Source organism: Ailuropoda melanoleuca, chromosome 9, assembly GCF_002007445.2.
Source record: "Ailuropoda melanoleuca isolate Jingjing chromosome 9, ASM200744v2, whole genome shotgun sequence".
In the NCBI taxonomy this organism is placed as follows: Eukaryota; Metazoa; Chordata; class Mammalia; order Carnivora; family Ursidae; genus Ailuropoda; species Ailuropoda melanoleuca.
The window spans coordinates 369,642-385,763 of record NC_048226.1 but is presented as its reverse complement, the minus strand read 5'-3'; the positions used below and the strand labels follow the sequence as shown (position 1 = coordinate 385,763).

The following is a 16,122-nucleotide window of genomic DNA, read 5'->3' as shown; positions in this document are numbered from 1 at the left end:
GTGGGGCAGCGGGAGGTCGGGGCCTTCAGGGGAGCGGTGCAGAGGTCCGCTGAGCAGGTGCAGGCCGGGGAGCCGGAACCTGCCGAGCAGCGACACTGCCACCCGCTCCGCCGACACCAGGAACTGATGTGACACCACGTGTCGACCACACCTCCACGGAAAGAAAGAAGGAAAGAAGGTTCTAGCTTTGTTCCTGCAAGGGCCGAATCAAAGCAGATATCCCCCGTTCTTCCTTCTGCGTGTTCTTATACAGACACGTAAGAGAGCACGATAAAAGCTGGAAAGCTTAGCTTTCTGAGAGCGACAGGGCACCAGACGAGTCTGCCAACATCAGACACGCAGGAAGAGTGAGCTCCCGCTTGCCCAGCCAGCCACACACAGGTCCTGCCTCCGCTGCCCCACTGACACCCCTCCCCGGGGCCATCAGCAGTCCCTCGGGTGGCCACAGTGAGGGTCCCCCCCCCTTCATGCCCTGGGTGCTCTTGAAGCACCAGACACACAGTGTAGAAGGTGGGCTTGCCTCTGAGCTCTGCCCTCACCAGAGCTGTGACCTTGGGCAGGTTATTTGACCTCTCTGAGCCTCAGGCTCTTCATCTGTAGAGTGGGGATCATACAACGGGTACCATGGTTCTTGTGGGGCTTACAGGAGCAGTGCATGTGAAAGTGCTCGGCACTCTGTCCGTTCCAGTGTTCTTATCATTCCTGTACAGTTAACACAGATGTCCTTCTCAGACGGCAGCTTCTGAGAGGGGGGATCGAGCAGTGGACCAGTCCCCCACAGGGGAGGCCCGAGAGCACCCTGCAGGAGCGGGATGGGCCGCCCTGGGGAGAGAGGGAACCGAGTTCGATTCGGGCCTCGCCCTGTGGGTGAGAGGGGCAGTGACTAATGGGCTTGCGGGGTGAGGCGGCCAGGGTGGGATGTGACCCGGAAATCCCGTGGAAAGGGGAACAGCTGGGAGCGCTGGATCCGTGTAGCTGCGCCTTCGCTCGAGAGGCGCCCAGGAGGCCAGGGAGGAGCGGGGGACAGCCCTCTGTCCTCAGCTGTGTCAGCCAGTTGTGCGAAAGTAGGGGTGGCCGTGGCCTGTGGTCCCAGAGGACAGAGCTGAGCCTGGTTCCACCTCGCAGAGACCAATTTCTGCTAAGTGTCAGGACGGCCCAGGGCTGAGCCCCAGCCCGTGCAGACGGGACCGGACAAGGGACCGCTACCGTCCCTCCACGGCTGGCATCTGTGCTTCTCAGCGGACAAGCTGGGCCCCAGCCTGACCCTCCTGCCCCGGAGCCGGCTCAGTCCCCAGCCACCCCTGGCGGAGCAGGAGGCCGCCTCTGCCCCAGTCTTCCTGGGGCCGGGCCACACCCCACATCACCTCCAACACGTTAAAATCCCCCATATTCTGTGGTAAACATTGCTCTAAAAAAGTGTGAAGGCATTTCCATAATTATGATCCTGATATTATCTGACAGAGGAATTCATCTTAATTTATGGTCGGCTTACGGTTTCTTGGCAGCCATCGTGTCTGTGTGGGCACCCTGGCTGAGTGAGAGAAATCCAGCCTACGCATTGTTTTCAAAGGGAGTGACATTTCTTTTTAAAGTTTATTTATTTGTTTTTAAGTGCCCTGTCCGCCCCACGTGGGGCTTGAACTCACAACTCCAAGGTCAAGAGTTGCACGCTCTACTGACTGAGCCAGCCGGGCGCCCCTAAAAGGAGTGACATTTTAATGATTACTATGACATTGATTTAATGTTACACTGTGTAGACATCTAATTAAATGCTTATTAATGTGGATCTTGCTTTCTCTTGGGCTTTGGAGCCCAAGTGTATCTGTCTTAGGCTACAGACGTTTCGCAGGCCCCTTGAGAGCTGGCGGAGCCCAGGGCTGGGCCTACGGAATCAGGAACAGACTGCCCTGGCCAGGCCCAGAATGTGGCCCTCTGGGGAAGCTGCTCGGCCACAGGCCCTGAGACCCCAGTGAGCCGGACGGAGTGGCCACAGCCTCTCAGCAGAGTCCCTGCCCCCCCAGGGCCCAGCCCAGAAGTGGCCCGAGCCTTCAGGATTGACCCCGACCCCCAGACCTCTCCCAGGCCACCAGCCCTGCCCACTCCAGGACGCTGGTTTTCCAGGAACAAACCCTGCATTGTGTCACGCCCGGGTCCGGAGGGCCATGCCCTGAAGGGGCTACAGGATGGAGCTTTATCTCGTCTCCTGCTGCCCCTCCCCCACCCTCCATTTGGACAAGTTTAGTCGTTTATGTAAAATGCTGAAAAATGCAGCTTCAGTTCCCTTCCCTTCCAGCCGGATCCCCCGCTCAAGGCCCTCCTACGCGGGACTCTGCCAGCTCCTGGGTCCTCCCTTGTGGCCCTTCTAACATCGCTCATGGACACTTTGCAGGTCCCCAGGTCTCCTAGCTGAACGTCCGGGTCCTGTGGTCAGGGGCCTGTGTAACCGCCCCCCACCCCATGTCTAGGACAGGCCTGCTTGGGGCCTCAGGGTCTGCCCCCTCTAGCCTCTTGTAGCCCAGTGACCAGAAGGAAGTGGCCAACCCAGGAGGAAGTGGCTGCTGTTTACCCGAAAGGGGAAATTTGGGCAGTCAGCTTGCTCCCACATGGCCAGCCTCTGGGCAAGCCCCAGGGACACAGAGCCACTGACTCATCCTGGGCCAGTTTCCCTCAAGAGGGATGGGGTGAGAGGCCCGGCCATGCGCAGCCTCTGTGCCTCTCAGACCCCAGGGGGACGAGCCGGCCGAGTGGCCGTCCTGACAAAGGAGGAACCCTGCAGTCCTGCGGGGAGTCCGGAGAGGAGAGACCTCACCACCGGCTGTGCTGTGTGTCCTCAGACATGTCTGTGCCCTCTCTGGGCTGCCGTTTCCCACCTGTACTGCAAGGGGATGGGCTGCCAGGTGAGGCCCCGCTGTAAGACCCGTGGGCCTTCTTCCTGCAGCTCCTGGGGTCAGTGGAGACTCCTCTTTCCAGCCTCTGGAGTTTTTCAGGCATCACAGCCAACCAATCCCTGATCCCTCCCTTCGGGGCTCTCTTCCATCCTGCGCTCTGTGGTCAGTGTAGGCATTCCTCCTTGGGGGGGGGTCACATGTCTGCGTCTTCCCTGGGCCCTGCTGGGAAGTGGCCCTAACCACAGTGCCCCCCCTTCTCGGGAGGTCAGGGACACGGGGATCTTGGGAGGGCCTGGCTAACCCCAGAGCACGTGTGGAGGAAGTGGTTCTGGATGCGGAGGGGATTGGAGTTCAGGGTGCGGCGGCGCTGGAGAGGGACCAGGGGAGCCAGGCTGGTGTCAGAGCGGAGGCTGCAGGGCCCAGTGAGCGGCCCCACGGGGAGGCCCCACCACCAGCTCCGGGGAGAGCGCCGTCCACGCACGCGTCCACATTGCCCTGCACCGCGCCTCCTGCCCTGACAGGGTCGTGGGAGGGGGACAAAGCAAGGGAAGGGCTGTGTGACTCTGGGCTCTGTGCCACTGAGTCCCAGAAGGGCTAGGGCCTGGCCCCAGTGTCCGAAGTGCCCTGGGCGGTCGGGGGAGCTGCAGAGAGAGGAGTGCACCCTACCCCCATCCCGCCACGGACCCTCTCCGCCCGGATTTGCAGACTCTGGCTTCCAGAAGGCCTCATTTCCCTACCAAATGGGCAGGCAAATCTCCACACCTTGTGGCTGCCTTTCCTCGAGGGAGGTCACCTGAGGTGCTGGCCACCCTCCCAGCCCCCGGGGCCAGGGCTCCAGGGCTCGGATAGGCAGAGGCAGGACGGTGGAGGGCATGGAGGGCAGATGGTGGGCATGGAAGGCAGACGGTGGGCAGGGGGCTGGGTGCCAGGCACGTGAGGCCTGCAGAGGAGTTAGGGGGAGCCCCACGGCCCAGGGAGCGGGTGGGGCCTTGACCCCAGGGCAGGCAGTGGGGCCGCAGCTGCAGGGGCCTTGGGTCCTTTCTGTTCCCTGTCCTGTTTCTCAGCCTGGCACTGTGCCCAGGACAGCAGCCCACCTGCCTTCAGGGCTCCCCTCCCTGGGCCCCCAGCCCTCAGGTTCCTCCCCCTTGTGCAGCTTCCCTGCGAGGCCGTCTGGGAGGTGGGGGCATTTCAACTGACCACGTGGACAGGGGCTGTGCTAGCGGCAGAGTTCCGGCAGTACCCAGTTTGGGAGAAGGAGTCCCCAAAAGGAGCGTAAGAGGTGCTGACGCAGGCCAAGCAACTAGGGGAGCAGAGCTGGGGGAGACCCCCAGAGGAGGGGTCAGGGTGTGAGGACACCCAGCAAGGGCCCATTTGGAGTCTGGAGTTTCTTTTGTATTTTGAAGTTTGAATATATGGCGAAATAGCTAGTAATTTTGATTCGGTGCATTTGGAAGGTAGGTACAGAATTTGCATAGCAGGGAAAGGCACCCCGGACGGGGGACTGGCAGGAGCGAAGCCCCAGGGCCACGCGCGCGTGGAGAGGCCCTGCCACTGCGTCCTGCTTGGTCTGGGGCAGGCCAGGCCTTTTCCAGTCCTGGGTCTGTTTCCTGTCTCTGCAGTGGCGACACACGGGCGCGGTCTCACTGCCGTGCTTGGGATGAGATGAAAGGAAATGAGGGGTATTTGAAGTGCCTGGTGCATCATCATGGACCTGCCGTGGTCGGGCTCCGTGCTCCCGGCTGTCGGGGGGGACCTGGGGCCGCTGTGCAGGCCGTCCGGTGCGCCAGGCCCGCATCTGGCCTCCGAGAAGCTGTAGAACAGGGTTCTTAACATATGGTCTTTGACCCCGATCTTCGCAGCAGGCCCTAAACTGACCTCTACGTGGCCGTCCCTCCTTTGGGCCTCACGAGCACACGCCCTGCAACTGCAGATTGTCAGTTTGCCTGGGACTCGGACCTAGTCACGGCTGAGGCCAGATGATCGATGGAGAAGCCGACTTGTTCTTGACACCAAGACTGAGAGGTGACGGACAGGGAGGCCCGCTGGTCTAAGGGGTGGTTTCCCTTTCCTCCGCAGTGCTCAGGAGCCCACGGGCCCCGAGCAGGGGTGTTCTGTGGAGGAGGTGGGGCTGGCGGTGTTTTTAAGACCATGGTAGGTCCAAGACATCTTTGGAGACCCCATTTCACTTCAAATCAAATATATATAATTTTGAAATGACGGTCCCATTTTACATTATAAAAAAATGCGCATATATATATATATGCACAGACACACATTTTTTTGCTTTGAACTTTTGGAAAAAAATATATATATTTTAAAAGATTTTATTTATTTGACAGAGAGAGAGAGAGAGAGAGAGAGACAGCCAGCGAGAGAGGGAACACAAGCAGGGGGAGTGGGAGAGGAAGAAGCAGGCTCATAGAGGAGGAGCCTGATGTGGGGCTCGATCCCAGAACGCTGGGATCACGCAGATGCTTAACGACTGAGCCACCCAGGAGGCCCTTGGGAAAATATTTTTATATGATTTTGCTTTGGAAGGATTTGGCTTTGAGAATTCATTTAATTGGTGGCTGGTGGTAACTTCTTGGCAGTTTTCCTGCGCACTCGGGGGTCCTGGCAGGCGGGCGGGGGGCACGGGGAACCATCTGACCTCCCAATCGTTTTCGGATGTGATGACTCTTTCATGAATGCTCAATAAAGTTGATGCAATATCCATTGTCTAGACATTTGCGTACACACTGGTTCATTGTGATTTTATAGTTTTCTCTTCTTGGATTTTGGAGTGTTGGGGTGTCTCCCCACTTGGGTCCCAGACATTTCTACGGGCCCTTGACGAGTTCCCAGGACCTGGCTGTTGTCCTGTGGCTACAGTGGAGCTGCCCACGTGGGGTGGGAGGGGGGCCCTGAGGGCATCTCCCGGGGGGACTGTTCCCCCCCCCCCCGCCGCCCCTGGCCGCTGTGTAGGAACAGACTTGCTCAGTGGCATCGAGGGGCCAGAGGGTCCTAGTGAAACTGGTGACCTCTCCTGACCAGCGTCAGCCTCTCCCCTGGTGCTTCTTGCAAGCGGGAGGCCCCAAAAAGACTGAGCTGGAAAATATTATCCCTGCGTCTGCCCACTCCGCCAGTAGTTACTGAGCACGAATGACTACAACCCCGAAAGAAGGCAATTTGGCGACATCTACCCAAACCAGAGACACAAGCAGCCTTTGAGGGGAGCGGTGCCGCTCAGGGGATGGTGTTCCGTGGGCGTCCTCACACTTGAGCACGGTCGAGTGCGCGTGAGGCCATCCACTGCCGCGATGTTGGAACCAGCGGAACATTCGAAACGATCAAGTAGCCTCCCGCGGGGGGCTGGTCACAAAGCTCACGGGGCAGCCACAGCGGGATTGTCCCGTTGCCAGGGCCCGCACGGCGCCCGGGGGGGCCTCCTACAGGCAGAGCTCCAGGATGGCGCGCTGGGTTGTGTCACAAAGCGGAGCGCTGCACGCGTACAGAATGGCGTACGGGATTCTGCCCAAGTAAGAATCTACGTACCGAGTTGGGGGTTCGTAGAGAGACCCAGGAAGGACATGCAGGGAAGGCGCGGCCGTGGGTCCCGCGGGAGTGAGAAGGACTGGGTGCGTGGGATCTAATGCCTGGACGGAAAATATTGTCATGGATACCTTTTTATATATTTTGTTTTTAACCGCCACATGAGTGTATCATGTATCTGAAGAATCATTTAAAATATGCCTGTTGAGTGAGTGCTGGGTGTTAATGACGAATCACTAAATTCTTCCCCTGGAACTACTAACACACTGTATGTTAACTAACTTGAATTTAAATAAAACGTAAGTGAGTAAGTGATTCAAGTTAAATTAAACGTGTCTGTTGAGCGTCTACGTGTGCCAAGCACTGTTCTAGGCACAGGACAGAGTGGAGAATGAGGCAGACAAAGAAATCGGCTTGCTGGCTCCCCAGGCCCTCGTGTCAGGGAGGAACGACGGAATGACAGAGGGTGTGAAACCGTCACGTCCACAAACAACAACGAGCACTAGAATTCTCTGACGAGGCCACGGCGCCTCCCATGGCCACTGCACGGGCTCAGGAAAGACGGTGTGGAGAGCTGGGGCCGGGTCCCCGGTCAGGACGGCTGGACGGACCTTGGGGGTGGCCTCTGGGAGGGCAAGCCAGACTGGGCGCCCTCCGGCCGGAGCCCCATGGGGGATGGCCCGCTGCCAGGTGTGGGTCCGACAGGAGGGGCACGACCTCGGAAGAAGAACCCAGCACGAGGGGGTGGTGACCCGACAGACACAGCCGGCTTTGGAGGAGTCCCCAGCCGCAGGGAAACGGGAGCGGGGGCTGACGTTTCTTGCTGCCGCCCAACAGCCTTCTGAAGCCCCAGACCCTGCCAGGGAGGGTTCTCCCCTCCGTTTGCATAGACGAAGGCCCTGAGAGGTGGTGAGGGTTAGGACCTCCCTCAAAGCTGCAGAGCCAGCCAACGGGGGCCAGGGTCCCAGGCCCAGCCCCTCAGGGCGCCCCGGGGAGGGGAATCTGAGGGGCACAGCCACACCAGTGTCCCCCTAGGTGACCACGGGGGGTACTGAGCAGTGGGCTGTCAGGGACCATCCACCCCCAGTCCTTCACGGAGCCCCTTAGGCCCCCAGACCTGGGCCTTGCTTGTCCTCTGAGCACGGAGAGAGACTCCTGCCTGTTTGCCCCACTGGGGACCCTCGCCCTGGCCCCTCGGGCACAGAATGCCTTTGTCTTCCTATGCAAATGACCAGGTTCTGCCCACGAGAGTAGCGCCTGAAAGGGAGGTGGGGAGAGTGCCTCATGGAAAATCATAAAAACACATTTCTTTGCATTTGAATACGTGCAGGAACTCACTTTGGCAGCAGACCAACTCTGCGTCAGACCCCAGCTTCCCCTTTGGGGTCTGGTGACGCCCACAGACTTCTCAGAATTGCATTTTTACATGCACATAATAAAACACATGGCCTTCCGGCGGAAATCAATGGCACTGGACTAGGCCTCAAAGTGCCCGCGGTGCCGGGATGTGATGTGTGTCTTCATCAGCTCTGCCGGACGCGCGTCCCGGTTGTTCTCCCGCATCTCCGGTGAAGACCCCCTCATCCTCTGCAGGCGAGCGGCCTCTCGTCTCCCCGGGCACCTGTCTGCTCCAGTCACCTCTGGGCAAGACCCCCTCAACCCCGCCCCCACCCAACCCCTGTCTAAGTGACGTGAGCCACGCCCTTTCCACGCTCCCCCTTTCCATCGGGGTGCACATTACACTTGACACCATGTTCTGTACGTGGACTCGGTGCTGTTTCGTGCACGACGTGATTCCCACAGCCCAGGGCACATGGCGCACAGTGGACAATACAACTTGAGTGGAAGGAGATCGGTCAGCACAGAAATTCACCAGGGCCTCCACGAGGGAAGGACAAACAGAATTTAACCCCACTGCCTTGCTAACGGCAGCTGGGCTGACGACCTCAGCCAGGGCCTGGTCTCCAGCCGGGGCCGAGGCTGGAGGCTGGGGGAAAGGGGCCAGGAAGTCTGGGGCTTCCTCCCTTATCCAGTTCCCCCGAACCCAGCTGCTAATAGGATGTTCCCCCAGTGTCTCCAGCCACACGAGGTGTCCGCCCCAGAGTCAGGAAGGAGAGCTGACAATAGGGCTCCTGTGTGCTGTGGTGGCTGGGGGTTGGGGCAGGCACGGGCTCAGGCAAATGAGCGGGGCGCACACAGATAAAGAGGCATGTGCGCGGTCTGCGCTCTGTTCCCATTTAGCGCTGGCCAGAATGGCGGGCAGCCTGAAGCGGCTCCCCGAAGAGGCAGGGGACAGCCGGGCCCTGGCCAAGCTGCAGGAGCTGGCCCTGACGTGGTTCACGGAGACGCAGGCGCCCCTCATCCTGCAGGACGGAGCCCTGCCCCCCTGGTTTCACGGATTCATTACCCGCAAGTAAGCGGCCCCGTCCACATGCCCCGTGCAGCCCGTCGGGGCCGAGAGAAAGGTCTGGGGCCCCCGGGACAAGTCTGGCCCCTGCTGCGCCCCGGGTTGGCAGGGAGCAGACTGAGGAGTGCCATGTCCTCTGGCAGCCGCTCCTGTGGGCAGGGGGCGAGCGCAGCGGCCCCCACTCTGAGTGTCGGTCAGGAAGAGAGACTGGGCAGGCGCAGGGGCATTGGGACCTGCCCCGAGAACCGGGTGAGCGACCGGAAGGCCATCCAGCTGTCACCCAAACGGGACACCACTCCTAGGGAGGGTGAGAGAGCTACTTTGAGCGGGGGTCGATCCGGGCCACCCTGGACGTGCGCTACCCCACAGTGGAGGCTGCGATGTGGGGAACAGAGTTCGCATGGCGCCGGACGTGCAAGCAGCCAGAGCTCGGGACAAAGGAACTTACTTTATGGCTCTGCCATCCCCATCTTGAAATACTCCCTTTGTGAGTGAGGGGCTCCGCGCTCTGATTTAGTACTGGGCTGTGCAGAATGTGCAGTCGACGGAGCAGTCAGGCACTCAGTATGTGTTCGGTGAGCGAGTGGTCTATGTACTGCCAAACCAGAGAGAGCTGGAATTTTCCTCCATGTCTCCAAAATACTTGGCATCATTCAGAAATGTCCATAGCTGCCTCGGGCTGGAAGGGACATGCAGGGGAGACGAGAGCCTAGGAGTTGCTATTGTGATCAGGCTCCAGGCATAGCAGCACCTCCTCCCTGTAGGAACTCTTGTGCAGTGCACAGCCTGCACAACTGTACAGTGGTCCTGAGGCAGGGACCTCCCCAAACCTAAACATCTCCAGCTATATGGACTCATTCTTACTACAGGGACACTCAGGCAGAGAGTGGGTGGCCAGGGTCAGTGGCTATTGTGCCTGCCACTGAGGCTGCCCTGGAGGGTGGTGCACATGGGGCCTCAGGGCTCCCACCCAGCCCAAGACTGAGTCTCAAGTTTGCCGGTCTGAGTGCACACAGACCACAGTTGCAGCCGCAGGTCTGAGAGAGGCCCCCGTGGAGGGCTGGAGGGCTGTGCGCTGGGTCTGGCGCCCAAGGGCGTGGCCAGCAGGGACTCTGCGGCAGGTACGAGTCTGCCCGCTCCTGCTGCCGCACGGGCACGGGCCCCCGTTAATTGCATGTCCTCTGCCCAGGCAGACGGAGCAGCTGCTTGGGGACAAGGCTCTCGGCTCCTTCCTCATCCGCCTCAGTGACCGGGCCACCGGCTACATCTTGTCCTACAGGTAGGAGAGGAAGCCGTCTGTGAGGTCCCCGCAGCCGCCTCACAGATGAGACAGGTGACCCCCAGCCCTCACCGCCTGGCTCTCCCTGGGCGCTGGCCGCGCCACCCCACCTGCATCCATCACAGGCTTAGCACTCGGTTGTGAGCAGCGCTGGACACGGGACATGGCTCCAGCTTTCGAAGGGAGGGGGCGGGGGCACCGGGGGAGCCGCGAGAGGCTGGGGCGGCAGGTGCCTGGGGAGGCGTGCCTGCACAGGAGGGCGGGACGACGTCTGTGGAACCAGGAGGGCCGTTGGGTCAGGGTCCTTCTGGCAGCCTGTGCACGGAGGGCCTGAAGACAGGCTGGACGTGTGAGGCCCGTGGGGACCCGTGAAATGATGAGGCTATGGTACAGGACGGGGAGGACGGCCACGATGAAGCCGAGATGGGACATCAGGCCCGGGCTGGAGAGGAGGCTGGGTCGGGGAAGGCGGAGGAAGGGAGAAGCCCCCTCCCCGTCAGGAAGCGAGGCCAGGGCTCCGGGCAAACCTCAGAGGCCTCATCTCAGACACAAAGTTATCGCCTGCTCAGACGGCCCCAGCTCAAACGGTGACCTTGAGCGTGGGCTTCCCTGGGCCTCTGTCTCTTCATCTGTAGGATGGGAACATTGTAGTACCAACGTCGTAGGATGGCTGAACACCCGGGTTGGCCGGGTTTATACATTGAAAGGCGCCTGGCACAGGGGCTGGGACATCGTAAGGACCTAATAAATGCTGGTCACTATTACAATGGTGATTGTTATTCTATGTGCCGGGTACCATGCTGCGCACTTGGAAACGTGAGCTCAGCAGCTTCCAAGTGTCGTTCTAGTGTCAGAGCTCTTTCTTCCAGACATGGTTGAGGCAGAACGCCAACTTATACAGTTGCTTAGAGGTACCTGATGGGTAGACGGACGCGTGGAGCGCCATGGGGTCCAGAAGCAGCCCCACACACGTGCTGACCCACTTCACAGCACTTCCATGGGGAAAGGCAAGTCTTCGCAGTAAGGGGTGCGGGAGCAATCGGCCATCCAGACGGAAAGCAACGACCACCTCACACCACGCACGTGATTGAACTAATCTAGAAGGATCATAGACCCGAGTGAGAAAAACAAAGCAGGACATTTCCAAAAGAAAACAGGAAAAATTTTCAAGACTTCAAGAAAGACAAAGATTTCTTAAGACACAAACCTACTAACCATAAAAGAGAAGGTGGATACATTGGATTTCTTTTTAAAATTAAGACTTTTTGTTCATCAGAAGATAGCAGTAAGTGAATGAAAGGACAAACCAGAGTTTCGGGAGAAGTTACGTGCTGTATTACACGTACCTACCAAAGGACTCCCGCCAGAACATACGAAGAGCTCCCGCAAATCACTAAGACGGAGACAACACGGTAAATAAGGGGGAAAGACTCGAACGGGCACCTCACAAAAGGAGCTGTCCAAAGGGCAACAACATGCGGGCTTCGGGGGCACAAATGCCACCCAGAAGGAATGGCGAGAATTGGGAAGACGGACACCGGACAGCTGGCGAGGGTGTGGCGGAGCTGGAGCAGTCCGGCATCGCAACGCTTCCAGAGAACGATTCGCCAGAATCTACCGAGCTCAACAGAGGCGCATCCCCGAGCCCCGGTGCGCTCCTGGCATAGCGTCCACAGAAACGCGCTCGCACCTCGGCCGAGAGACGCGTACAAGAAGGTCCACGGCAGCTTATTTCTAGCAGCCCAAACCTGGAAACGACCGCAACGCCCAGCCACGGGGGTTGGGGAGCTGCTTGTGCTGGGACAGGAGTCGATCTCACAGACACAGGGTTGAGAGGAGGAAGTGAGTTCCCTGTGTGACAGCAGCACAGACGCACGGGGGCAGGCGGGAGTCTTCGCAGCGGAACCGCGCTCCGCTCTGCTCTGGGTGGTGGCCCCACGGGAGCACGGGGAGCCTGCGGAGGCGGGAATCCGTCCCTCCGCGCGGCACTGGGGGCTTGGTGCTTCACTGCAGAAAGGTCCTTGGTCCGTCCAGGAGGACAGGACCCCAGCAGGGCAGGAGTCCCCAGGGCAGACTGGGGGCGGGGCTGGAACCCCAGGGGTTTAGGGCAGGGCACGTGGTGCTGAGTAAGTCGGGGTTGGACCTTGTTTTGGTTTAAGATTTTAGTACTTTGCTCATCATGGACTTCTGGGTATAGATTTTGGTTTTCTAAGATATTGCCTTAGATTTCGGCTGCTGAGTTCCGTGGTGCCCTCTAAATTTGGCGCCCCCGCTGGGGGCCTCCCTGGCCCCACTGGGCAGGCTTAGGGACTTCCCCGGGACCCGGGGCCACTCCCCGGCTCCCAACCCTGCACAGCCGCCCGCAGGCCCCGTGACAGAGGACACACAGAGGCCTGTGCGGGCAGTATGTGCTGGAGCCCATGGGGCAGCCTGGCCGAGGCTGGACCGCCCACAGCCCCCCCGGTTTGTGCTGCAGGGGCAGCGACCGCTGTCGGCACTTTGTCATCAACCAGCTGCAGAACCGGCGCTACCTGGTCTCGGGGGACACCCACAGCCACACCACCCTGGCTGACCTTGTACGCCATTACCAGGAGGTGCAGTTTGAGCCCTTTGGGGAGACCCTGTCTGCTGCCTGTCCCCGGGTAGGCACCCCCTTCTCCAGGGTGCAGGGGTGGGGCAGGGTGCCCGGGCCTGGGGTGTGTGCCGCCGGGCACACGACTGCCATCCGGGGCACTCGGTTCGTGGTCATGGTCCCTGTTTGAAAAGGGGAGACTGAGGCAGCATCTTCCCTGAGGTCCGGGACCTGGGGGGCATGTGTCGATCCCTCGCCGGCCGTCACTGGCAGGCCACTGGAGGTCAGCGGGGGGTCATGACCGCACACCCGCTGTGCCCCCAATGCCCCCAGCTGGAGGACAGTGATCTCTATGATGCCATCACCCTGGGCCTCCACCACACCAGTCTGGGCCTGGAAAACCCACCTGCCACAGCGTCCCCCAAGGAGGTCCCGGACGAGGCTGCCAGCCCCTGGTCCTGCCCAAAGCCTCAGGTCTCCCCCCTCCACACCAAGAAGAGCCTGGATGCCAGTTCCAGCAGCTTCTCTGAGGACGAATGGCTGGCGGTGAGCAGCATTCTGAGCCCCTCGGGTCGGGGCCGTGCCAGGCCCACAGGTCCGGCCTCAGGCTGTGGGGTGGGAGCACCAGGCCCATGGAGGTGCAGGCTCACCCACCCAGGGCCTTGCTTCTGGCCAGCTGGGTGTGCTCCAGCCTCACTGGGCCTTCCTAGCCGTGTGCCTCAGTTTACCATTCCTACAGTTCCTCTGAGGCTCGAATGAGAAAACGGGTAAGAAATGCCTGAAATTCCTCTGAACTATGGCGGGGGGTGCCTATGAGTTGGTCTTTCCCCCCCAGCTCCTGGCTCCTTGGCACGGGGACAGTGTCTTGCACACACAGCTGGTACCCAGCACGCTTTGTGGAATAAACACCCAATGACACCCTTGGGCGATGGTCTAGTCTGATGGGGGGGGCAGCGAGCGGGTGGGCTCAGGGGGCTCTGAGGGGCCCGTGGACCACTCTGGAGGGAGGACAGGGCAGGACGAGCTCGGGTAGTGCCGCTGGCCTCCCATGCCAAGGCAAGACTAGACTCAGAGGAGCGTGGGGGCCCGAACGTCAGCCAACACTTCCACGTGACGGGGGGTACACTGAGCCAGGACAGGGGCCGCGGCTTGTCGAGAGCTTCCATCTACCTGAGGGCATCTGAGCGGTGGGGGCGCGTCCCCGAGGTTCTGTTTCTGCCTCCCCAGGCCCCCGACAGGGTGCCCCTCCTCCCGGAGAGGAGCGCCTCCCTCCTGGACGAGTCCTTTGGAAGCCCCAGCGGCAGCGTCTACTCAGCCCTGAGGAGGGTGAACCAGGCACGGCTAGGCCTGGGCACAGAGGCGTCCGGCAGGCCCCAGGCGAGCTCCCCAAGCAAGGAGCCCCCGAAGAGACTCTCGGCTGGAGGCCAGAACAGGCCTGATGGCCCGGGGTCTGCCCTCTCTGGGGTGAGCTCTGAGCAGGGTCCTACGGGGCCTCCCACGCCCCGGGGCCACCTCCTGCCCCCTGCTTCTGAGGCCCCGCGATCCTTGGCTGCCCCCTGGAGCCAGGCGTCTCAGAAGCTGGGCCACAGGGCTCAGCCCTGCTCCCAGGGCCGTTCTGCAGACACATACGAGCTCCTGCAGACAGCAGGGCCCCCATCAGAGCCCAGGGACATGCCGGACCTAGAAGGCAGTGCCTACGCGGAGGTCCCGGGGCGCTGGGGGGGCCCAGCCAGGCCCCCGTGTCCCGGGACCAGTCCTCTATCTAGCAAGCTGCCAGGATCCGCAGACTACGGCTACGAGAGGCTCTCAGGGGCCCCGGAGCTCCCCGAGCCCAGGAACACCTATGAACAAATCCCAGCAGGCAGGAGCAAGGAGATTGGACGGACACACAAGGTGGGCTCCAAGGTGGGATGGGATGGCTGCTAGCCCCTGCTGGTAAGAGGGACTGGTGACCCTCACGCACAAGCAGGTCAGGTCACTGCTACTGTCCCAAGGGGCCCTGGAGGTGGTGGGAGGGGCTGTTGCTTGGCTTGAATGTAAGGTGGGGGCTTCTAGGCCCTTCTGAGAGCTTTCTCTGCAGACCAAGTTTCCCTGCCCCCTCCTGGCCACTGTGACAGGTGGACAAGGGGCCCTGGCTCCAGGCCGGACTTGCCTTGGCCCTCGCTATGGCTCAGCCAGCCCCCAGCCACATGGCTTTGGGCAAGGCAGTTTCCGTGGCAACAACTCTTCCCATGAGTACGTCCGGAATACTGCGACCACTCCTCGTTTACCTGAAACTCGGATTTCACCGGGCATCCCACATTCTCATTTAGCACCCAACCCAGGACCTCCCTTTCTTCATCTGTCCAACAGTCTGCCCCAAGGGCAACGCTAGACACGCTCCCATGCTCAGGACACAGCACAGGGGTGGCTGAACAGGGCTGTATTTTGGAGGGTTTCTCATAGGAGAGAGGACAGGGGAAGAGGTCAGGAGGGTGGAGGGGGGTGGTCAGAGGCTCCCACGGGGCCCAGGCACCCTCAGCCCCAGCACACGCTGCCTGCACCCTGAGCCAGTGAGCAGGGAGGGTCCACTCTCCATGGGGATGGCCTCGGATCTCGGCACATGCAGACCGTCCTGAGGTCTGGGCAGCGAAACCCGAGTTCCCAGATGAAAGGCCTTCCCACACATCCTGGGACGGGGTCCTCACCTGGTGCGGTGCGGCCACTGAGGTCCTGACTCTCCTGGGACCACAGGCTCTGCCTATAGGCAGGCCCTCGAGGAACCCCGAAGCCACATCCCCAGGCTACAAAGCCCCCCACATTCTCTCCAGTCCCTGACGCTGCCAGGGACCACCCCTCTCGCATCCGCCCGGGGCCCTGCTGCACCAGAGAGCTCTAGGAGTCAGGGGACCCCAGGCCCTCCAGTGAGGGAAGGAGGGGCTGGGGCTTGCCTCTCCACCCCTCTGGAGACCCCCTCTTCCCCTTAGCCTTCTCAGAGGAGGCAGCTCCTGCATCCAGAACGGAATTTCTGGCGCCGTGAGGCTCGTGAACAACCAGCAATATTCCAAGCTGGCCTTTCTGGGGCTTGGGCCCCAGCCTCCAACCCGCGCTGGGCCTCCCTGCGTCCAGGGCCTCCAGGCTTCAGCAAGTGCTCCCTCTTTGCAGCCAGACAAGCTCCGGAAGATCTTCTTTACCGACAAGAAGCACAAGTCCTGAGCGCCGGGCTTCCTTCCAGCCGCTCACCGCTGGGCTGCCCGGGACCCAGCTATGCCCCCCCGAAGGCACCCCTGCTTCCTGTGACCCCTCTCTCCGCGGGGGCAGGGGGTCAGGGCCGGAGAGGCGGGGGACTGGCCACAGGCAGGGTCAGCAACTCCATCCCCAAGATGAACTTCCTGAGGCCTGGGCTCCCTGACCACTTACTGAGCGCGTGGCCGGCCCGGAGCTAGGGCGGCCGTTCTCCCATTGG

General features: G+C 60.9%; 1 protein-coding gene across 1 annotated transcript; it reads left to right on the top strand.

Annotated features, from left to right (window-relative positions):
- Positions 1-8,364: 8,364 nt before the first annotated feature.
- Positions 8,365-15,872, top strand: SH2D7 (SH2 domain containing 7). The gene is made up of 6 exons (XM_034668876.1): positions 8,365-8,832; positions 10,016-10,105; positions 12,582-12,747; positions 13,011-13,223; positions 13,905-14,582; positions 15,822-15,872. Exons 1-6 carry the CDS (start codon positions 8,600-8,602, stop codon positions 15,870-15,872), a joined length of 1,431 nt encoding a protein of 476 aa, XP_034524767.1. The 5' UTR covers positions 8,365-8,599.
- Positions 15,873-16,122: the final 250 nt, after the last annotated feature.

What these genes read in the sequence shown, in the direction of transcription:
- SH2D7 (XM_034668876.1), top strand. Translation starts at nt 8,600, where the DNA reads ATGAGCGGGGCGCACACAGATAAAGAGGCATGTGCGCGGTCTGCGCTC. An exon ending in TGTCTGCTGCCTGTCCCCGG is followed by an intron (nt 12,748 to 13,010) that starts GTAGGCACCCCC and finishes CAATGCCCCCAG; the next exon opens with CTGGAGGACAGTGATCTCTA. An exon ending in CTGAGGACGAATGGCTGGCG is followed by an intron (nt 13,224 to 13,904) that starts GTGAGCAGCATT and finishes CTGCCTCCCCAG; the next exon opens with GCCCCCGACAGGGTGCCCCT.